This window comes from Leptidea sinapis, chromosome 17 (genome assembly GCF_905404315.1).
Source record: "Leptidea sinapis chromosome 17, ilLepSina1.1, whole genome shotgun sequence".
NCBI classification, from domain to species: Eukaryota; Metazoa; Arthropoda; class Insecta; order Lepidoptera; family Pieridae; genus Leptidea; species Leptidea sinapis.
The window spans coordinates 10562839-10584934 of record NC_066281.1 but is presented as its reverse complement, the minus strand read 5'-3'; the positions used below and the strand labels follow the sequence as shown (position 1 = coordinate 10584934).

The window sequence follows — 22096 nt, the reverse complement described above, 5'->3', positions numbered from 1 at the left end:
ACATTTTTTATTAGTATTGATTATCGATATATAACCCTAAATATAATTTCATACAAAAATTACTACTACTTAAAAGTGTCCGCATTAACATTGTAAACATCTATTAATATAAACTATATCTTACCGTCTTATAGTACGTACTGACCGTACCGTGATGGCCTCGGAACCACTTGACACGCGCGCCATTTTTTGTCCGAGGCACTTGGGCGGATATGATAAGCACACAGGTTCGCGCGTTGCTCGACAGTACTAAAAATAACTCTTTAAGTGTACTGCACAACTCGCTCTACTCGAGTAGCCTGTGGGCGTGCTACACTAATGAATTGTACAGCATCCTGCGGTTCCAACTTCCAGTATAACAACCCTTTCCGAGCACTGTTGAAACTGCCACATTCTTGTAGCGCGTGAGCTATGTTTTCACTCGCAGTCGATAGCTTTAGCTCCATTCTTCGCAAATAAGCGGCTTCTCTACACCGCTGAATACCTGAAAGTGATAACGGACTGTTCATATAATAAAAATAAATATGTCACTTTGTATATATAATTACTAAAACAATTAGAATATAAGTTTTTTAACAATGGATCATAGTTATCTGAAAATAAGCGTTTTATTTTATTTATATGTAATAGAAGTCTCGTTCCAGCTTTTGAAGTATTTTTGTTAATTGTTTTTAAAGGCCAAAGATTAGCAATTTTGTATTTTGTGTAATGTGAACGGCTTACAAGATCGTGAAGAAATAACCACTTAAACTAATTATTTTATGTATATAAAAATATTATTTTTGAGTATTAGTTTCTCTCAATAAAGGTTACTTATTGAATCCCTTTAGAACTTAAAGAAGTAACAAATATAAACACAAGCCAATAAATACATACATAAAATCACGCCTCTTTCCCGTAGGGGTAGGCAGAGACCACTTCTTTCCACTTGCTACGATCCTTACATACTTCTTTCGCTTCGTCCACTTTCATTATTCCTTTCATACATGCTCTCCGGTTTAGGGTACTCTTGACCTGGCCTTTTTTCAAGACGTCCCTGATTTGATCTTGAAACGTCCGCCTAGGTCTACCCCTTCCAACACTTTCATTCACACTGGCCTTATACACTTTCTTCGTCAATCGTTCTTCATTCATTCTCTCGACATGTCCAAACCATCTCAGCATACCTTTCTCAATTTTTGTCACAGCATCTTCTTTCAGACCACAACGTTTTCTTATCTCACTATTTCTTATCCTGTCACTCAGTGTAACTCCTATCATACTTCTCAACGCTCTCATCTCAACTGCATTTATTCTGCTTTCATGTTTCTTCTGCCATACCCAACTTTCACTTCCGTACATGAGTGTTGGAACCAACACCCCCTCATGCACAGCCAAGCGAGCCTTATTAGACACCTTCTGACTGTTCATAAAGGAGTGCAAAGCTCCATTCACCATGTTTCCTGCATTCACTCTTCTTTCAATATCACTCTCATACTTTCCATCTCTTGTAAATTTAGAACCCAGATACACAAACTCATTCACCTGTTCAATTTTTTCATCTCCAATCACGATATTGCAGTCTGTCACTACCTCATCTCTTTCAAGCACCATCACTTTCGTCTTCTTTACATTCATCTTCATTCCCTTTCTACCAAAAGCTCCATTCATAGCAGTTACCATCTCTTGCAACGGCTCGGCTGAAGATGCAAGTAATACTTGGTCATCAGCACAGAGACCACTATCATTCTCTTTTAAACCTGTCAAGCAATTGTTCATGAACAGATTAAACAGCCACGGTGACGCTACACATCCCTGCCTAACACCTTTTTCGATATTAAACCATTCAGTGTATGCCCCGTTTATCCTTACACAAGCAGTAGAATCTCTATAAAGAGATTGCAATGCTCGTATGAGGACACTGCTCACACCGCTCGTGGACAATGCTGACCACAATTCATTCCTCGCCACTCTATCATAGGCCTTTTCTAGATCCACGAACGCGCAATAGACCTTTTTGTTTTTAGCCAAAAACTTTTCGGCTATGCACCGCAAGGAAAAGACCTGATCCGTACATTCCATTCCCTTTCTAAATCCCGCTTGTGCATCCCATACTTTTTCGTCTGTTTCATTCACCAGTAGTAGAAGCACCAATATGATGATACTACTGAATATGTCTGTCTATGACTTATTTCATTAATGACATAGTCAAATATTTTAAGTTTTGTCAATTCCATCTTTATGCAGATGACCTCAAGATGTATAGTGAAATAAATAATATTGAAGACTCGATTAATATGCAACAGGATTTAGATAGACTTTCGGTTTGGTGCAATGAAAATAATCTAAAATTAAATCATTTTAATTGTTACAGTATCACCTTCAGCAGAAAAATAAGAAATATTAGAAACGGTCAATCAAATAAATGATCTCGGGATCATTCTAGATTGTAAGTTGAGTTTCATACCACATATTGATAATCTGGTGAGTAATGCTCTTAAACTTTTAGGTTTCATAATAAGAAGTACAAAAGAATTTAAAAGATCATCCACAAAATTAACGCTGTTTAATTCAATGATTAGAAGTAAACTTGAATATTGCTCTGTTGTATGGAATCCTAACTATCAAGTGCATAAAGACAGAATAGAAAGAGTACAAAAAAAATTCTTACGACACTTAGCCTACAAGGACAATATATTAAAAGAAATTAATAATACCAACGATCTCTTAAAACTTTATAAAACTATATCACTATGCAATCGTAGAAACTCAATAGATCTCTGTTTTTTGCATAAAATTGTAAATGGAGCTATTGATAGCCCGAACTTATTAAACAGAATAAGGTTAGCAGTTCCAAGACAAAATGCACGGTCACATATTAAAAATAAAATTACTTTTATGCCAGTAATTACAAAGAGTAACCTAGGTAGGACCGCTCCTATTAACAGAATTGTAATGTCCTTTATCAATATATATAAAATAGCAGAGTTGGACATATTTTGGAACTCTGCATCGATTTTCAAGCGCAAAATTAAAAATCATTTAATTAAATAATATCATTCGTTTTTTTTCGTATTTAATAATAGTTGCTGTATTTTAAATTTAGTTTATATAAAATTTAGTTTTTTTTTTGTTTAGAGTGATAAGTTTTTTATATTTTTGTTTAGGTAACCAATTTATTGAGTAAATTAGATAAGTAGTAAGTAAACGAAGAAATTGTCATATTATGTTAATAATGTTTTTAAGTACTTGTAATTTAATTAAGTAATTAATTGCATGTCGAGTTAGCCCGTAAATGGGGTATACGATGTTAAATAATATAAGTAATTAATGTGTAAATATACTATAAGGTATGTAACATTGTATGCAACGTGGGCTTCCTATTAAATAAATAAATAAAATAAATAAATGACTGAATGCAGTGAATCGTGAAGGGTGGTTTGTAGATACCGAAGCTACACAACATGTAACGATGACAAAAGATTTATTTGAGAATTTTGAGCACTTCATTCAACCTCACGCAGTTACTACGGCTAATTAAAATGACGTGCAGGCTTTAGGAAAAGGGAAAATTAGAATAAACCCTGATAATGGAGACGAGTTTTTTCTTAGTGATGTCTGGCTTGTTCCTTGTCTTTTGATTAGCAAGAATCTATTTTCGGTGCTAGCGACACAGGATAAGAATACAAATACTTTGTTTGAGTCACGAGTAACTATATGTTCTTTAAAGATAAATGGAACTATCGCCGTAGCAGGAAGCAGGAAAAGGTATGGTGGCTTATTGAAAGAAGTATAACACTTCTTTTGGCGCGATGGAGAAAAATGATGAGAGTGAAATTTTACGATGCGCGCGCACACCGACAGCTGAATTCTATATCGTGAAGTTAGTTCTAAGTGGCATAAAAATCGATAACTATGTTCAAGTTGTATTTTCTAGTATTTTTATATTTAGAACACGTGTTTCGTAAGAGTACGATTAACAAATTTTGTGTATAAATAAAAAAAAATCTATAATTGTTTATACCTTAAATTCTGAGTGTTTATACTATCTTTGATCTTAACGATTTGTTAAAATTTGATTTAATTTTCCATACGGCAAAGAAGTATAACTTCTAACGCGTGTACATAAGTACACACACTCTTATTTAAAATTGAACTGTGTAGCAGTGAAACCAAAGGTAGCCGCATCGGTCAATGCGGTAGATACCTTGCAGCAATGAACGTATGGGCCATCAGGATAAAAGACATGTAAAACGTCTTATAGAGAGAGAGCTCAATATTAAGGCAAAGGATAATGGTATATTTTGCGAAGCATGTATTTTCGGAAAAGCACGCAGACAGAAGTTTGGCACTAAAGATAAAGCTAAAATGCCTGGAGAACGAATACATTTGGATGTTTGTGGTCTTTTTCCGCCTTCAATCTCGAAGTTCCTCGAATATTTTGTGCTTTCAAAGATGAATTCACCCTTGATGCTTTCCTTATGTCTACTTTATGAAAGTAACTGAAAAGCTGAAGCAAATGCTGACCGAATCACAGCAGGACACAGAATAAAGGAGTTCCTTAGTGATAATGGTGGTGTATTCGGAAACGAACTAGTCCGTAAGGAACTTTCGAAATACACCAAAGGTTAAAAATGCCATATACGCCCGAACAACATGGAGGACAGCGAAAGAGAAAACCGTACGATCGCAGAGTCAGCTAGAGCAATGATGCATGCGCATGAAGAGTTACCTCAATATTTGTGGGCGGAGTTGATGTCTGTATGGGCTAAAGAAGTTGGTTTTAAGATCAGTGAAGCAGATACCTGTCTGTTTGTAAGAGAGAAAGACCACCGGAAACTGATTGTGGTTCTCTCATGTAGATGATGGCTTTTGGCTGGAACAGATCAAGAACTGGTTGACGATTTTCTGGAAAGACTGAAGGGGAGATTTAAAAAGCTTCGCAAGCTTGTAAAAGGCATGTAACCTCAGAAGGTATGCATGCTTTTTAGAGATACAATGTGCAACCATAACATTAAAACTAGCTCGTCATTCACTTGATTTTTGGAATGTCTTGTAATAAGAAAAAAAAATGTACTAATACCTGAGATGTTTTCTGTATAAAATAAAATCTAGACGAATTTACTCGTAAGTAGTATGATGTCATTTGTGGCCATATTTCGGCTTTTTTTGTATGAGGTGTATTGTCTATATGCATGGAACATCATTGATTTCTTGTGTTAAAATATTCAAGCTTGCAACATTGAAAACATTACGTGTGTCGCGGTAGCCCTGAAATTGTCCGTTTTCTGGGTGATCGTCAACCCGTTATACCCGGTTCTCGCCGCGTACGCAACAAGCAGCCAGTGGACACTCACACATGCTCAAAATTATTGCAGTGCAGTAGTACAACTATTTCGCGTGGTTTTGGACTCGAGTCATCTCAGAAACTCAAGAACTGGGCTCGAACCGCGGATTCGAATCCGTATAAATCGACTCGATCCACCAAAACAGCGACTCGGCACGTCATTAGAGCACAGTATTACAATAATTCGGAAAAATAATTATAAACTGAGTTGCAAGTCTATACTCTGTTGTTGTAGAATAATTCAAAAGAAACTGACAGTTGACATCACTCAAAAGTCAAACTTCTTGTAGTCTCTACGTATCGTAAATAATTATATTGTGAATTATATATTCCGATTTGTAAGCAATTTGAATTTGAGTGTTTGTGTATTTTATTGTGTAATAAGTAATTTACATTTACACTAAAAATTGGCGAAATCTATACGGAAACTCTACCAACTCATACAATATTTATATAAACTTAACGTCAAAATGACTTATGATTTTTAATTGAACTAACTTTATTTAAAACCTTAATGATGCAGTCCCTAAATGTATACCGTTCAGTTAGAATATTTATGTCTAAAAGTAGGGGAAACGATTATTTCTATTATTATACATTATTTGTTTTTAAATATATTAAATAAGTATATTCTATTTTAGATATAACAAAGTATTGTAACACTTTTGCTACGTATTCGACATCATCCAAAAATGACGGAGATAATACTAAAATGGAGTCTAAAAGACTGGCCGAGTTCAGAAAGAAACTAAGAGAGACTACACCAATTGAAGATTTAGGAGAACAAGCAGAACTTAAATCACCAAAAGATGAAGCTTTACCAGCTTGGCCAAATGATACAAATCCTAACACTGGAGAAGTTGGAGGGCCCAGAGGTCCAGAGCCAACTAGATATGGAGACTGGGAAAGAAAAGGCCGGGTTTCTGATTTTTAAATTATAATGCTTCAAATATAATTAATGATTTTGTTAGAGATTGTTGAAAAATAAATGTAATTTATTAGCTCAATTTATTTCTTTAAATATGATACTATACTATAAATTTTTCACACCTTTGGCTACTGATCATTATGAATTTATGGTATAAAGTATAAACTTGGCTAAACATATGATAGATAAATGAAAATATTAAATATATATAGAAATATTTTTTTATTACATCTTAGCAGATTTTCCAACAGTTTTAGGCATTTTTTTATTAGTTGAGTCTTCCAATTCTTTTGACTTATAGTAGTGTGGGGCAACTTCTAATAGCCATTTACTTTCAATCTCAGTAACTTGTCTCATAAATTCTTTGGAGGTAAACACTAGTTCATGATATATAACCCACCTTGGAAGTTCTTCAAATAATGCACTATTTGGATGAATCATTACAGTCTGAAATGAAATAAATTTGATAATAACATGTTTTTGGAATTTGACAACTATCTAGACTAAAATTTCTGTCTTATTTCAATGAGGAGCAAACCATTATTGCTTGTATTCTATATGACAAAGTCTAGTAAATACTTACTTGATTATTCTTGACAGTTTTGTAATGGCCTCCTTTAGAAAATTTTGCAATATGGTAAAAATAACCAGCAGTTATTGCTTTTCTTATATTGGTGTCATCAGACAAACTTGACACCATTTCTATTTCAACCCTGTCCATGAGACTTGCCAGTTGTTCACGCACATCTCTTGCTCTTTTCATTGATCTGTATTGAATAAAATTTTCATAACACCACTGAACAGAAAAGTCTGAATCCACCCATTGATTATAAACATTCATTAAACTTAAATGATCACCACTTCTATGAAAGAAGTTTTTTCTAGCTGTGTCCGCATGAATTATTTTATCTTTTGGTCTGTAAAATACAGAACTATTAACTGATAGCATAGCTGCTATTGTCACCACTTCTTCAGAACATTTATACCTGCAACAAATTAAATATTATTAGATAATTTGCAATTTATTGACTAAATTGAGTTTGATGTTATTATTGATAATATATCAACATTTAAAAAAATTATCTTACTTTTCACTTGCTAATAACATTTTGGCCAGCATAGGATCTGTAGGGAACTCAGCCATTCTCCTTCCAGCTTTTGTTAATTCTCCATGATGATTAAGAGCACCTAGAGCATATAGTTGCTCTAATGCCAAAACTAATGTTTCATGAGGGGGAGGATCAAGAAAGTCAAAATGGATTAAATCATTAATTCCTAATGCTTTTAATGTTAGAACAGCATTTCCTAAGTTAATCCTTTGTATTTCAGGAACAGTGTTGTCTTCTAGTTCATATTTGTAAGCCCAGGCTGTATAAAGCCTAAAACATTTGCCTGGTGCAACCCTCCCTGCCCTACCTGCCCTTTGGTTAGCTGATGCTTTTGAAATTGGTACAACCATGAGACTTTCCATTCCAGTTTTAGAATTAAAATTATTTTGCTTTGCAAAACCGGGATCAATAACATAAATAATATTGTCAATTGTTAAAGAAGTCTCTGCAATGTTTGTTGCCAAGACTACTTTTCTTGCTCCTTCAGGAGTTGGTTCGAAGATTTTAGCTTGCATATCACTTGGCAAATTAGCATAAACAGGTAATATGAGGAGTTCTTTTAATTTTTTTCCAAGTCTTTTTGTTCTTTCTTGTAACATTTCCACACATGTCTCAATTTCTTCTTGCCCAGTCAAGAAAACTAGAATATCTCCAAGTGGTTGTGTAGCATGAATTTGTAGCACTGACACCACACAGGCGTCTATGTAATCTGCTTCTGGAGCCTTTGTATAGTAAATATCTACAGGAAACCGTCTTCCTGGTATTCGAAAAATAGGGGCATCATCAAAAAAGGTCGAAAATTTCTCTGCATCCAATGTAGCACTTGAAATAAGTAATTTTAAATCTGGTCTAAACCTTGTAATATCTTTAACCAAACCAAATAAAATATCAGTATGTAATGTGCGTTCATGAGCTTCATCAATTATCATGACACTGTATGAGGCAAGGTCAGGTTCGGATAAGAATTCTCTATGTAGAGTACCATCTGTCATGTATTTTATTATTGTTCTATCTGATGTACAGTCTTCAAAACGAATGCTGTAACCGACTTCATTTCCAAGTTTTACATTCATCTCTTGGGATACTCTAGCCGCTACTGACATAGCTGCTACTCTTCTTGGTTGAGTACAGCCAATTTTCTTTCCATCCTGGGTGAAACCGGCTTCGTGAAGGTACTGTGGAATTTGAGTAGTTTTACCAGAACCTGTTTCACCTTCCACAATCAAAATTTGATAATTTTTTATAGCTTGAATAAGTGAATCCTTGAAGGGATAAACAGGCAGTGATATTTTAGTTTCTTCAATTGTCATTCGTATCTTTTGATGTTCTGAAATTTCTTCCTCCTCCTTTTTTTCTTTATTACCTTCCAGCTGAAGGGCTTGTATAAAATCAATCTGTTCATCCAATAGTAGTTCATATTCATTTTGGGCTTTGGCATCCTTAGCACCAAACTTAAAGAAGGCTGATTTTATCTGCTCTTGTTCCCATTTCCTTTGATCTGCATGTGGCAACTTTTCATTTTCATCAACTTCAATGTACTCCCCTGAAATACAAAGTCAAAAGGTTAATCTTTGAGATATAATTAACTATACTAATTGATCAAAGAATCTTGTTCATAACCTGCTTAGATTTATTTAAATATAAATACATAATTATTACCTTTTTCTCCTTTCCCAAGATCTTGGGGCATGTGATATCTTTGGATATTCTCCAATTCTCTAGCTTTCTCATGTTCCTTGGCTAGTTTCAATATTGTTTTCTTGTGTTCTCTATCTCGCTTCTCCCTTTCTGTTAACCTTGATAAATACAAAATTATGAAAGTTCTTTATAATATTATTGATATAGTATTAAAATACATAGATAAATTATAGTTATAGCTTCATATAAATATCTATCAATAAACTAGTAATGAAAAACCAAACCAACTGAAAAAGTTTCCCTTGCTGACTGACAATAAAAACCTACTGCTATTATGACATAATAAGACTCCACTACTGATCAGATAAGAAAAAAAACAAAAAATTGGCCAAAAAACAATCATACTATTAAGTTCATTAATTATTGTTAAATTTTTTATTTATTTGAAAATATATCATATATTTGAAAATCCCCAGGAAAATATGTTTTCAAATAGTTGGTGGTTGCATTGTTTCTATAACCATAACTAAACAGTTTTATTTCACATTTACAGTTTGATGGATGCACACTATATTTATTTGCATAACTTACACATTTTCCTCAAAAAGATATTCATCATCTGCGATGTCATCTTCTAATTCGACAACTTTGTCATCTTTTCTCTTTTGCAAGTATTTTCTGCGGGATTGGATTCGAAGTTTGGGCAAAACTTTTTCCCGATCCTCGGCCTCTAGCTTAAGTCGTTTAGCTGCTTCTTCATATGTCTTCTTGTGAGCTTCAGCTACTTTCTTCACCTTCTCTTCATCCTTTTTTCGCAATCGTGTTGCAAACTCATCGCGCTCTTTTATATCTTTTTTGCGATATTCCTCAGCACTATCTTCCTCCGAGGATGAGTATTGTCGTTTACTTCGCTTTTCCATTTCATTAAATATTAATAAACATCCGATAATAGCTCTTCCTGCAGCATAATATCAATCATGTACACATAAAAATCTGGTTAAAAAAAGGAGAATCTTAGTAGATGAAAACTAAATATATCCACTAGAAAAAATCGGTTTAAATATAACTTGTTATGAGCGGAAGGTTTTAATAAAATTATTACAAAGTTACAAATATATATTGATAGTTCTTAATTTTTATAAACTACAAACTATTGAAACTAACAATAAACATTTCGAGAGTATAATAGACACTATACCGAAATATTGTTGACAGTTGACATTTATGACAATGTGATAGTTTTGACACAAGAAAGGTCAAAAGTAATAAAATGGAGGTCAACAATAATACTAGACTATCGTCACAGTAGAGATATGTGACAGTATGGAAATTAAGCCTTGTTGATAAAATACTTACCTAAACGTACCGACACTTCATTGCAGCAATAGGGTTATCAGGTTATTTTATAACCGACTTTAAAAAAGGAGGTGGTTCACAGTTCGACTGTATTTTTGGAACGATATTCCTTAAGGGGTGTTGGGGAGCGTAAAAAAGTAAAAAGCGTAAGATTTTTATGTATAGTCTATGTATGATGGCTACACAGTATCTAATGTAATATTATAGTCTATATAATGACTGTAATATATAAAAACAAACATTTTATTGAATGTTTTTCTCCCGAATACTTATTTTTAATTTTTCGTTGAAATATTGACGGGAATCTTTGAAATATTTGTTTTTAAAGTTTATAAAAACTTAACTTTAAAAAGTTACAACTTTCACTTTTTTTTAACTTTGTTAGAAATTAGTGAAAGTCTTAAGAAACTCTTCCCTAGAATCATCCCACGAACATGTCTAGACGGGGCAATTATCGGTTTCGTGAGTGTCAGTTAAGAGCAATTATTAACATATATTTCGACATGGTGGATATTGGACTTTTTCAATCAAATCAATATGGGTAATCATTTTCGAGATTTTCGGGAGTGTCAATTGCAAATATGACACACATTTTAAGATCCGAGATGGCAGATATGACATTTTCAAGAAAATCAATATGGGTATCATTTTCGAGAATTTCGGGAGTGTCAATCACAGATATGACACCCATTTCGAGATCCAAGGTAGTGGATGTGACATTTTCAATAAAATAACATGGGTATCATTTTCGAGATTTTCCGGTGTTTCTGTGTCAAATACAACATTTCGAGATTCAATATGTGACTTTAAGACAAAGCCATTGCAAACGTCTGATAAAGATAACAAAACATACTCTTAGTCGTTTTCATCAGAAAAGGTGTTTAGGCTTGCATGAGCAAAAAGTTCAATCTCGGGTTCGTTTCTTACAACTCGGACAAAGGTGAACACACAATTTTATTTCAAAATTCCAGCATTATCAGCTTCAAGAATCATGAAAACAACACCCATGAAGAAAAAGTTGATAATTTCATGTAGGTCCAACTATGGATTTACATTTTGACAGCACTTTCAGTTTCAACATCCACAATCCGAAAACGACACCCATGATGAAAAAGATGTCATTTTCTTGCAGCTGCCATCATGGATTTACATTTTGACAGCACTGTCTATTTTAGTACCCTCGAAAACCATGTAAACGACACCTATGACGCAAAAATTGCCAATTTCATGCAGACGCTATCTTGGATTTTTTCATTTTGATAGCACTATTTATTTCAGCACCCTCGAAAACCAGATGAAGAAAAAGTTGATAATTTTTTGCAGCCGCCATCTTGAATTTTCATTTTGACAGCACTAGCTGCTATTGGTTTCAACACCCACGTAAACCATGACAAAACACATGGAACTATTTTTGTCCAAAATAAATAAATATAACATTCTCGAAAAGCATTAACAAACACTCATAAAAAAAACTTGATATTAAATATTACAGCCGCCTTCTTAGCTAAAGTTTTAAAATATGTTCACGAATTTATTACAATCGATATATAATTAAAATACCTACTAATTATAATAATAATAATAATACAACAATAAATCATTCTTAATATCAATAATATACTATAGTACTTTAGTTTAAAAAACGATAGCTCCGGTTTTGATGGAGCCGAGTTCTACTTTTACTGTGCTATGGTCTAAACTCTAACCTACACCAAGAATTTTTTGCCCATAAACCTAACGGGAGCTTTCTTGCAATTGAGTATATTGATAAATTATATTTTATATTTTTCTTTTATTGTATCTTGGTTTTTGAAATGTATGCTCTAAATAAATAAAATAAGTAATGATAAAGAACATCATAAGTCATCACCAGCCAATCAGATAATAATGCGTCTGTTGTCTATAGGTACCTCTCTATTTCCTACAGGAAACATATTGTTGTTTATTTTTATCACGCTCCACAATGTTGCATGATGCAAATTGCGATTTTGGAACGCAGTGGTTAGAGCGAAATTAAAAACAACGAGTGGTTGTTTCGTTTCGAAAAACAACAAAACAGCCGCACCCTGAGAGTAAACACACTCCCGTGGACACGTCCATTATATCGCTTTTATTTCTTGTTCATGCATCTCAGATGAATCGACTATTTTTCATTTTCGATAACGGTGGACTGCTCAGACTGGACTACGGCATCGGGAAAGGATGTCCGAAGTAGTTCAGACCATTGTTCACTCCCTATAACTTTGTTGGTGATAAAATTGAAAGCCTGCATTTCAGTAAGCATGCTGACATTGTATCAGCACTGTATATTTCAAATTTCATTCAATTTGAACCAGTACTTTCAGAATTATAACTAGTCAAAGTTTCTTAATTCTATCATTCACTGACTGCCTGACCGATCATCAAAACTTTAGGGCACTTCTAGCAAACAAAGATGTAATACCAAGTTGGTGAATTTATTCAGTCCCGACTTAGGAGTCATTCTGTCTTAAGTTATTACGTAATTAGCTAATCTGGCACTATCACATGTGACCATAACAATATTAAAAATATTTTATGTTTAAAATAAATACAATGACGGTAGAAGAATTACTGAGTTACGAGACTTGGTTTTGTTTAAGAGTTATGATTTTGATGTCTGTTACCTACTTATTAGAACACGCATCATGTGATTCGAAAGTCTTCCACTTTGGAGACAATTGCACAATAAGTAACATTTCTTTACACAACAACAACAACAAAACCTATGTTTATTCTTTTTTGTTGTTGTTTTAATCAAACTAGATATAACCAACACACCAATTCAACACGTACAAAGGTGTAAAAACTTTTTAGTTAAATAACATACAAATTTCATAAAAAAAATCCAATTTTTGCGTCACTGTTATGACAAAGCCATAAAACAATGTTGATAATAATTGATAATTGTTTTTCCTTAGCCTGATACGTATTTAAGTATCATTATATAACAAAAGCAATTTTAGTACTTTATCAAAATGTTTTACTGGCAAATGATACGGTTAGTGCTCCTATTCCCATTCTATCAAGTAGTCATTATGTTTATTATATGATCTTAATATTTAAAACAAGCTTAATGCTGCCAACCACCATCCATTTTAACAATATTGCATAATATAACATGTTGCTAGAGTGACTCTGGCAGTCTACTTCCTACTGTATCGTTACATCTTACATAAGATCGTACTTTCTGTTAACTAACGATGTTTTATTGTAAATTCTTATTTGATAATAAACGTTATGCAAGAGGAAATCCTCGTCTTGTAGTGTTATCAGACGACACTTATTCGGGCGAAGAACTAATGCAGCAAAGCCGAGGAACTAACGGAACAGGTGATAATATTAATGTTGTTTGTGTGTTTGGAGAGGAAACAGCCTAGCTAATGAACGCACCTGAAGAAACTGGCTTGAAGAATGAACCCCGAGGGGGACCAAATAAAAAACAAATTTGTAGAATGAAGTGTTACCTATTCTTGTCGCAACCACAGCTTGCATTCGTTTAGGTATCCTTAAAAAATTGGATTGGTTAAAGTGCAATTTTTTTTTTCTATCAATACGAATTTTGTCGCGAAACTAAAGCAGCAGAAACAACAGATCGCAATATCGATGCTGTGTTTGGAGAAGATACGGGTGATGGTCACAGTGTTTTTGTCTATTCGCTTCCATAGAGGACATTTGTCTTGAAGAAATAACTCCGAGGAAAGCTTGAAAGTGGGCATTACAAACAAGAGGTATCGGCAGAACGGACAGTTTACGGACTAGAAGGGAAGGAACTTAAATGGAAAACTATGACCAGAAATGACCATTTTATCATTAACAGCAGCTTTAGAAAACAGAACCTTGACTTCCATATCAGTGCTATTAGCCCTTTTAATAAGAGATGGATTTATTTTTATGAATGATAATGCGGACGTAGATGGTGATTACCTTCGCGATGTGGCTATCAATGTTATGAGGTGTCCAGCACGCTCGGCCGACTAAAGCCCTAAAGAGCATGTCTGGGACAAGCTTGGGAGACAAATAAAGAAAAGAAATCCTGCCCTCGCAAGTATGAGAAATAAAGAGGAACGGGCCAAGGATGAAATTCTCTGGCACACCTATCTCCACATTGGAGTCTTTTGATTATATACCATAAATATTGACAAAAAAATTGTTGCAAAGACCGCAAAACTTAAGTAAAAGAGTACTGAAATCCAGGCAATCAAAAGCCTTCGCAAGGTGTCTTTGACGGTGAAAATTTAAATTAAACTATGGCCGTTATAATTCAAAATATCCAAATTATTTATTTCAATTAGACCATGACAGGCACTTTTGATTGTCACACATTAATAACAATATTGTCACACATTAAAAATAACAATAATACAATAATTGAAAGTAATGCATGAGTTGTATAGCGATTCACCAAATAAAATAAATAATTAGTAACTTATTAGGCTAAGCGTATGTTGAGACGCAGGTGACGCAGCACTGCACAGTAAACATATTGCAGAGCAGGGCAGGTGAGGCAGACATAGGCCACGAGCGATTGCTGGGACGTAGCGAGACAGTTTTGCGTTGTCGTTTTAAAAAATAATTCATTACATACGGGACAGTTTCTTGGCATGCTGAGGCGGTTGCAAGAAGTCACTTCTACGAGTAGGTTTCTTTCAACATACTTAATATGAAAAGTTTTAATTTCTCGGCAATAAAAAAAAATTCTGGATGATTATTATCATACAAACAAGGTTCACAACGCAATAATTACTCAGCATACGCTTAGACTTAGTGTGGTCCCGCGGAGCAGGAGCAGTATGCTTCCATGTAATCTCATTATCTATACTATTTTTTAATTATAATATTATAAAGCTGCAGTGTTTGTTTGTTTGTTTGAACGCGCTAATCTCTGGTACTACTGGTCCGATTTGAATGATTCTTTCAGTGTTGGGTAGTCTATTTATCGAGGAAGGCTATAGACTATGTTTTTTTTTCAAAATTAGGGATCCGTATATAAAATTGCTATTTTGTAACACAAGGTGTAAAATCGAAGACCTATTTTTGCGTGCGCTGCAAAAACTATAAAACTATTGACAATAGAACAAAATGATGTACAGGCTATAGTATAGGAAATATTTTATTACTTACAAAACTATCGCGTGAATTATACTTTATATGGCAAAACAACATTTGCCGGGCCAGCTAGTACATCACAATATGGCTAGCTCTTGTCCATAATGCATGATGTAGGAAATAAATATTTTCAGTTACCTAAATTGAACCAAAAAATTTCAGGCAATATTCAACATACAGAAAAGTATCGAATTTGATAAAAGGAGCGTTACAAGAAGTGCAATTCGTAAGGATTCATGGACCGACTGCTGACGAGGTTACCTGCATGTTATATGTTTTATTATCAGGTGTTAGAAAGGCGCTTTATAATTCCTCTTATTTTTATCTAATTACGTAACAAAACATCACCCAGTTTTCTATTCTGTCATGAGACTGGGTCGATAAATTCTTTTATAACTCTAGTTCTTTAAAATATCTCATTGCTAGGAAAATTGACGAAGAATTCATAATATATCTGTAGGATATGATTTTTTTGAAGCAACTTCTTCAGATCAAACTGAGATCGCTTACGTACCTATTAAATATAGTCTAAATAAGAACATGTCTACCTTTTAGATACAAGTAATCAGTACCGTAACGGTCACATAAATGTAACGATTACTAATAATTGGTCCATTGGGATCAACGCTGTGTTTCGCTATTTCAGGACGCAGGCCGTCTCAATGTGGTTTCTACGAAAAAGTGTAGGTATCTTCCTATTGTTTTCTTTTTCATGTACTGTCATGAAGACAGTGAGAGCAACAAACTTGAACGGCTTTTTGTATTTAGACGTGTTCTGGAATACGGAGCTTCCTTTCACAATGATTATGCATGTATAATTAATTTAAGGTCATGGGAGATGCTGATTTGTCGGATAAAACATGCTTAATTACTGGGGCCAACAGCGGTATCGGACTTGAGGTCACCCGTTGCTTAAACAAACGAGACTGCAGGGTTCTCATGGCCTGTCGTAATCCATACGAAGCAAGAATCGTGGCCAAAAATGTATGCGAGAAACCAAACAATCTCAAGATGTACGAAATAAATCTTGCATCTTTGGCGTCTGTGGAAAAATGTTCGGAAAATATTATCAAGCAGGAGAAGTACGTATTCATTTATTTTCAACCTTATTCAAACTGTTTTAAAACTCCGTCGTTTTTGAAGCAATTTGTTTTTTTTTTTATTTGAATGGCTATTTCAAGATTAATAAAAATCTGGTTCCTATGCATTCTTAGAGAAATTGAAAAATCTCAAACTCTGCAGGCAAACATTTAGCGATTATTGTATATTTGACAAAAAATAACGGAATGTTTTTAGAAAAGATCGTCTGTTTGTCAAAGTTGACTAACCAATGGCCAATCCCTTTTCGACGGCGGCGAACTAAATGGGTTCTAATGAAAATGGTACCATTAGCTCAAGTCACAATTAAATAGGAAGTTAGAAATCGCATCTTCAAAATAAAGCAATATCATGCCAAATCTAAAAATAACCATTAAACAAAAATACCCACTACAAATAGGTTTAATATATTCAAACACGGAAATAATAAGAAAAAAAAATATCATTTTTAAAATATTTTGCAGTTAGTGTTAAGTCGTAGACACATTGCTTGAACCCAAAATAGACCAATACATTACATAGTATGGGACTAAGAGAGCCACATAGAATGTATTTATGATTTTAAAATGAGTACAGTCAACAATAATGTCAATAGCTACCTTTTTTTCACTGATATTTTTGCAATCGAATGATACAAATCACGTGGACGTCTGGCAATCCACAACCGCAACTTTTAATCGCACAGCCACTTTGTAGAATCATTTGCTACCAGCTGTTTTCTCGAACCGATAGAACATAGGGACCAAAGACATTTAAATGAAATATACCAACAATAACCAGGCCGCTAAGCTGCGCAGAGGTCAAGTGAACTCTATAACAAATTGATGTTTGATGCGCGTTCAATCGGCATTCATACAGATCGTGCAAACCGACAAAAACGCTCACAGTAACATTATATATCACCAGTGAGCAGAATTGACATATAAATATAAAATATGTGATTGTGTTTCTACCAAATCATGAGAGTTGCCGACTCTGGGCATTTACACAACACAATTATGTTAGAATTTGATCGTTTAATATACATTTCTATCATACCGCTTTTGGCGGGAATTGAAGTGATTGGTTAATTTTGATCGCGTCATGGATGCCACGCTCATGCCCCCGCGTAATTGATTGACGCGGACGTCATTCTTATGTTAGAATTTTTGGTCTATTCACTTTAGATGTCTTTGATATCTTCAAGTCTAGCATACTCTTGCCTTAAAGGCCGGCAATGCACCTCTTGACCTTCGGTGTTGCAGAGGTTGATTGGCGGCTGATTAACTTTCCATTGGGTGAGCCACATGCCAGTTTGACCGTCTAATATAACAAACAGACGACTTTTTAGTTGGTAATGGTTTCAATTAAAAAATAAAGCCTGAAATAGAGCAAATCAGTGATTGGTATAGAAACTATTCATTCTAACCATGAATTCGAACGAACAATTCATCTTGCAGGAATATCGACATTTTGATATTGAATGCTGCTACTTTTGGCTTACCATGGTCACTTACTGAAGATGGTTTGGAGACAACGTTTCAAGTGAATTTCCTGAGTCAATATTTTTTGCTTTTGCGACTGGAAGAATTACTTTCTCCAAATGCAAGAGTCATTTTCACATCATCGGAATCGCACAGGTATACGTTTGGTTCATTCATTGTTATAAGTTCATCTATGACTGACTAATCAAAGTTCTTCATTAGAATGCTAAATTAAAAAGAAATATACGTAATAAATTTATAAAAAATCCTTGTCATTCTTAGATAAAGTTTTGTAGGCAACCCTGAGTTGATTAGTGTTGTTTTTGATTTTATTATATTTTAACTTAACGAGAGATCAAAATTTTCTTCTCAAAAAGTACAGCTTCAGGATGATAATAATAATAATTATTCTTTATTTGCATAATGTGTGTATAAAAGTTAACAAAAAAATCCTATACGAATCAGCCAAAAAGGGCATACAAATTACATTACCTCCACGTCATTATATAATAATAAAATTCTAAGATTACAGCACATAATATTTCATTGTTAGATTATATTAGCATCTACACAAAAATACATGTCATATACATCATACATATTAAGTCAAAGTTAAACACAAGATTATAAAAAAGAAAATCTCAAATTTAAAAAGTCAGATACAGCAAAAAAATTGTAATTAATTAGCCATTGATATAATTGAGTTTTAAAAGGACCGATATTCAACATTTTAATAGCATCGGGAAGTTTATTAAATATTTGAATACACATGGCATGACAATTTTTTGTAAACTAAGTAGTCCTGGATGCTTTTTTGTAAACAAGTCGTTGGTCGCGGCCATATATTTCCTTGTTAGTGGTGAAAAGATATCAATTATCTATATTTGTATACTTACATGTAATAAAATCATTGCAAAGAAAAATGTTTATAAAGAATAATTTCTGCCTGTTCTACAAACAATAATAAATCCAATAATATACTTTATATGTGCGGGCAAAACGCGAAAACTTCAAATTTTGCGTGAATATTAACAAGAAGTCGGAACAACAATAAAGGATAGGTACATATTATAACTTCCTACATACAGCCATAGTGTAGTCAGTATATCATATATACTGACTACACTGTGGCTGTATGTAATTATACATAATAATATCAGCTAAACCAGTATGGAAACTACGTACAAATGTTAGATATAACTCACGCACACAATAAGCAGATACCTAATGTATGCGATACCTCAACGCGACTAACAGCACTGCGACGTCCGCTTATTGGCCTTGTTGAGACCTTGCGTCTGTGTGCGTGTGTCGTTGCAAACGTTTGTATGTAGTTTCCATGTACCTTAGCGTATATATAATTTATACTGTCGTGGCATAGTTGCTGCTCTATAACATCCCCGCGGGCAAACGACATCGCATTCAGCAGCTAGTTCGGTAATAAAATAGAATTTTGATAAGAAAAAGGATGAATGATAATGATCCGATTTAAGACTTTCTTGCCTTCTGTCCTAAGTAGAACTTACTAACATATCTTAATTTATCAACCATTTAATTTTCAGAAATATTAATTGGCCAATAGAAAAACGGCTATCGCCGACCATAGAAGACCTATCTTTACCCCAGAAGGAGTACACAACGATTAAATCTTATAACATATCAAAGCTGTGCGGTCTCTTAGCGATGCATTATTTAGGCTACCGTTGGCTGTATACGGGAAGATCTGTGTTTTGTGCACATCCTGGTTCATTCATCAAGACTCGTCTTCCTCGTAACTGGTGGGTCTACGAAGCCCTGTATACTTCAATGCTACCGTTTTCCAAAACAGTGGTAAGTTTATATGTAAATTTATTGAAGTGGGCGTTATTTCTGTTTTGAGTTCCAATATTTGTCTGAGATGGCACGAGACTTACTTGCCAGTGTTTGGCGAGGCAGCATCTCCTGAGGATGCCTCGTGTAGAGGCGAAACACGTGTCGAATTGTTTTAATCTTACTAACTTTTAATTTACGAATATTGGCGGAATTAACACGCAAGAAAACTCAAAACATTTGAGTTTATATTATGTATTTTATTCAACAATTAGCGCCTAGAAACTGTCTTCCTTCCTCTGGTGTTGCAAGAGAATGTGGGCGGCGGTGACCTGTGCTTTTGTTTGACCTCCACTTCCATAAAAAAATTACGATGCTATTTGAATACATAATAATATAATAGCTATTAATAAGCCGACGTATTGTTCGACAGCCTCAAGCGGCCAGTGCTGTGACCTATTGTGCCACTTCGCCCGACCTGAAGGATGTGACAACGTTTTACATAAAGAACTGTACTCGTTGCGAGGAATCCGAGCTGGCGCGGGATACCCACCTGTCGTTCAAGGTCCAGGACCTGGTGCGTGACGTTCTGCGGGACAGGATCCCCAACTACGACTACAGCATCGTGCGTCCTGACACCGACCACGTGGCTGAACCCTCCATCGAGGCCACACTCATGTCTAACTATTCTGGTTGAGTCTTTCATTAACCCTCTACCTTAGATCATTTATACGTCTAAATAGACTATGACAGCTGTGCAAACGGCGATAAAAAATATGTTGACAGTTTACCTCTATTTTGTACAATGCTGACACACAAATAGCGTGTGTATGAAGTAGCTTGTCACGCACAATAAAGTAATATTTCTGGCCTATTTTCATCGGTTGTCTAGCAGCAAGAGGCTCTATCTAGTCGCATAAATTATCTAAGCCCTCTACAATAATTATTGACGTTTCTCTTTTAATTTTAATAAATATTATATAATAAAACATTTTAAATAAACGACTTTCTTTATTGAATTTTAATAATGTAACATCCACAAGATACAGTATAAATATTAACAATAAACATGCATTATTATATAACATAAATGCATTATAATACAATAATTCATTAACACATCACACTTACAGCAAATTAAATTTAAGGTTAATTTGTAATGAGACTTAAAATTAGTTTTGTCAAATATCACCTATACAAAACCGAAATAATCTCATAACTACAAGATACCGATCAGTTAAAGACATCTCACTACAAAAAACCAAACATTGAATCGTACAAAGCTTAGAGATATAACTTAAATATTAAAAAAAATGTAGTTTCATGGATATATTTAAAAATTAGTTGATTTCTTTTGTGCGATTTTGTAGAGACTTAACGTGCCTAATAATCGATATTACAGAGCACACCGCCCGCGCCAGTGAGACTCGAAATGCGGCCGTTTTCAATAACCTATCTAACTTACTAGATGAAGAAAAATCTATCCTTTTACGCTTACTTACATTTAAGAACCTATTGACAGATAGCATTGGACTTTAACTGTATTGGACATAATTATGGATAGATAAGATCTTGTCACTAAACGGTGACAGCAATGTATCCGTAAGTTAAACTAAAGGGTATATAGGTTATTGAAAACGGCCGTTAATGACAATTGACACCGCTCAATAGCCTTAGTCCGGATTATACGCCAGCCTAGTGTGTAGTGAAACTCGATGGTATGAAACGTGCAGTGGTTGATAGATTGACAAATGACGGATATTAACTTGTTAATAAACGGAGATAGCCGGACATAGACTTTCAAACTTAGCCGGATAATACTTCGTCGCCAATATACTATAATTATTACTTAGGCAGTCCCGTGGTATCAAAGAGGATGTAAAATAAGAGATTTTACACCCTCTTTGATACCACTGAAGTAGAACGATATTAGAACACTGAAACAAGCTTACACTTGCAAATGAGTTTACGGATTCAATTCTGATATCACCAATACAAACGAAACGCAGAAATAATTATAGCCAAAGTATTAAAATATTATAGCCTAAACGAGTTTAAATGCTGAACGCCGACGATTTTGGACTTTCAATATATTTGATCGCGTTCAAGAGCTGTCACTGTCGTTTTCGTAATAGAAACAATGACATTTAACAATTTTGATTTTGTTCATATATTGACAGGTATAGGGAAAAGGTAAAACAACACACCAATTTTACAATTTCAGTTAAAATTAGTTCATAAA

The 22096-nt window shown here is 34.3% G+C and overlaps 2 protein-coding genes across 3 annotated transcripts; one reads left to right on the top strand and one right to left on the bottom strand.

The window, feature by feature from the left end:
- Nucleotides 1-6457: 6457 nt before the first annotated feature.
- On the bottom strand, nt 6458-10455 carry LOC126968901 (pre-mRNA-splicing factor ATP-dependent RNA helicase DHX16). 2 transcript variants are annotated; one of them, XM_050814060.1, is made up of 6 exons: nt 10358-10455; nt 9593-9959; nt 9023-9159; nt 7343-8906; nt 6838-7240; nt 6458-6701 (listed from the first exon to the last, which is right to left on the bottom strand). In XM_050814060.1, exons 2-6 carry the CDS (start codon nt 9919-9921, stop codon nt 6480-6482), a joined length of 2655 nt encoding a protein of 884 aa, XP_050670017.1. In that variant the 5' UTR covers nt 9922-9959; nt 10358-10455; the 3' UTR covers nt 6458-6479. The 2 variants fall into 2 exon arrangements, with proteins under 2 accessions (XP_050670017.1, XP_050670016.1); XM_050814059.1 differs by lacking the exon at nt 10358-10455 and having other exon boundaries at nt 9593-10173.
- A 2792-nt stretch (nt 10456-13247) lies between these two features.
- LOC126968967 (WW domain-containing oxidoreductase-like) lies at nt 13248-20856 on the top strand. The gene is made up of 6 exons (XM_050814225.1): nt 13248-13376; nt 15647-15740; nt 16313-16566; nt 18022-18201; nt 19608-19875; nt 20288-20856. Exons 1-6 carry the CDS (start codon nt 13354-13356, stop codon nt 20549-20551), a joined length of 1083 nt encoding a protein of 360 aa, XP_050670182.1. The 5' UTR covers nt 13248-13353; the 3' UTR covers nt 20552-20856.
- The last annotated feature ends 1240 nt before the right edge of the window (nt 20857-22096 follow it).

What these genes read in the sequence shown, in the direction of transcription:
- LOC126968901 (XM_050814060.1), bottom strand. Translation starts at nt 9,921, where the DNA reads ATGGAAAAGCGAAGTAAACGACAATACTCATCCTCGGAGGAAGATAGT. An exon ending in ATGTTATTAGCAAGTGAAAA is followed by an intron (nt 7,241 to 7,342) that starts GTAAGATAATTT and finishes AATTTGTTGCAG; the next exon opens with GTATAAATGTTCTGAAGAAG. An exon ending in AAACTGTCAAGAATAATCAA is followed by an intron (nt 6,702 to 6,837) that starts GTAAGTATTTAC and finishes ATTTCATTTCAG; the next exon opens with ACTGTAATGATTCATCCAAA.
- LOC126968967 (XM_050814225.1), top strand. Translation starts at nt 13,354, where the DNA reads ATGTTTTACTGGCAAATGATACG. An exon ending in ATGGACCGACTGCTGACGAG is followed by an intron (nt 15,741 to 16,312) that starts GTTACCTGCATG and finishes AATTAATTTAAG; the next exon opens with GTCATGGGAGATGCTGATTT. An exon ending in AATATTATCAAGCAGGAGAA is followed by an intron (nt 16,567 to 18,021) that starts GTACGTATTCAT and finishes TTCATCTTGCAG; the next exon opens with GAATATCGACATTTTGATAT.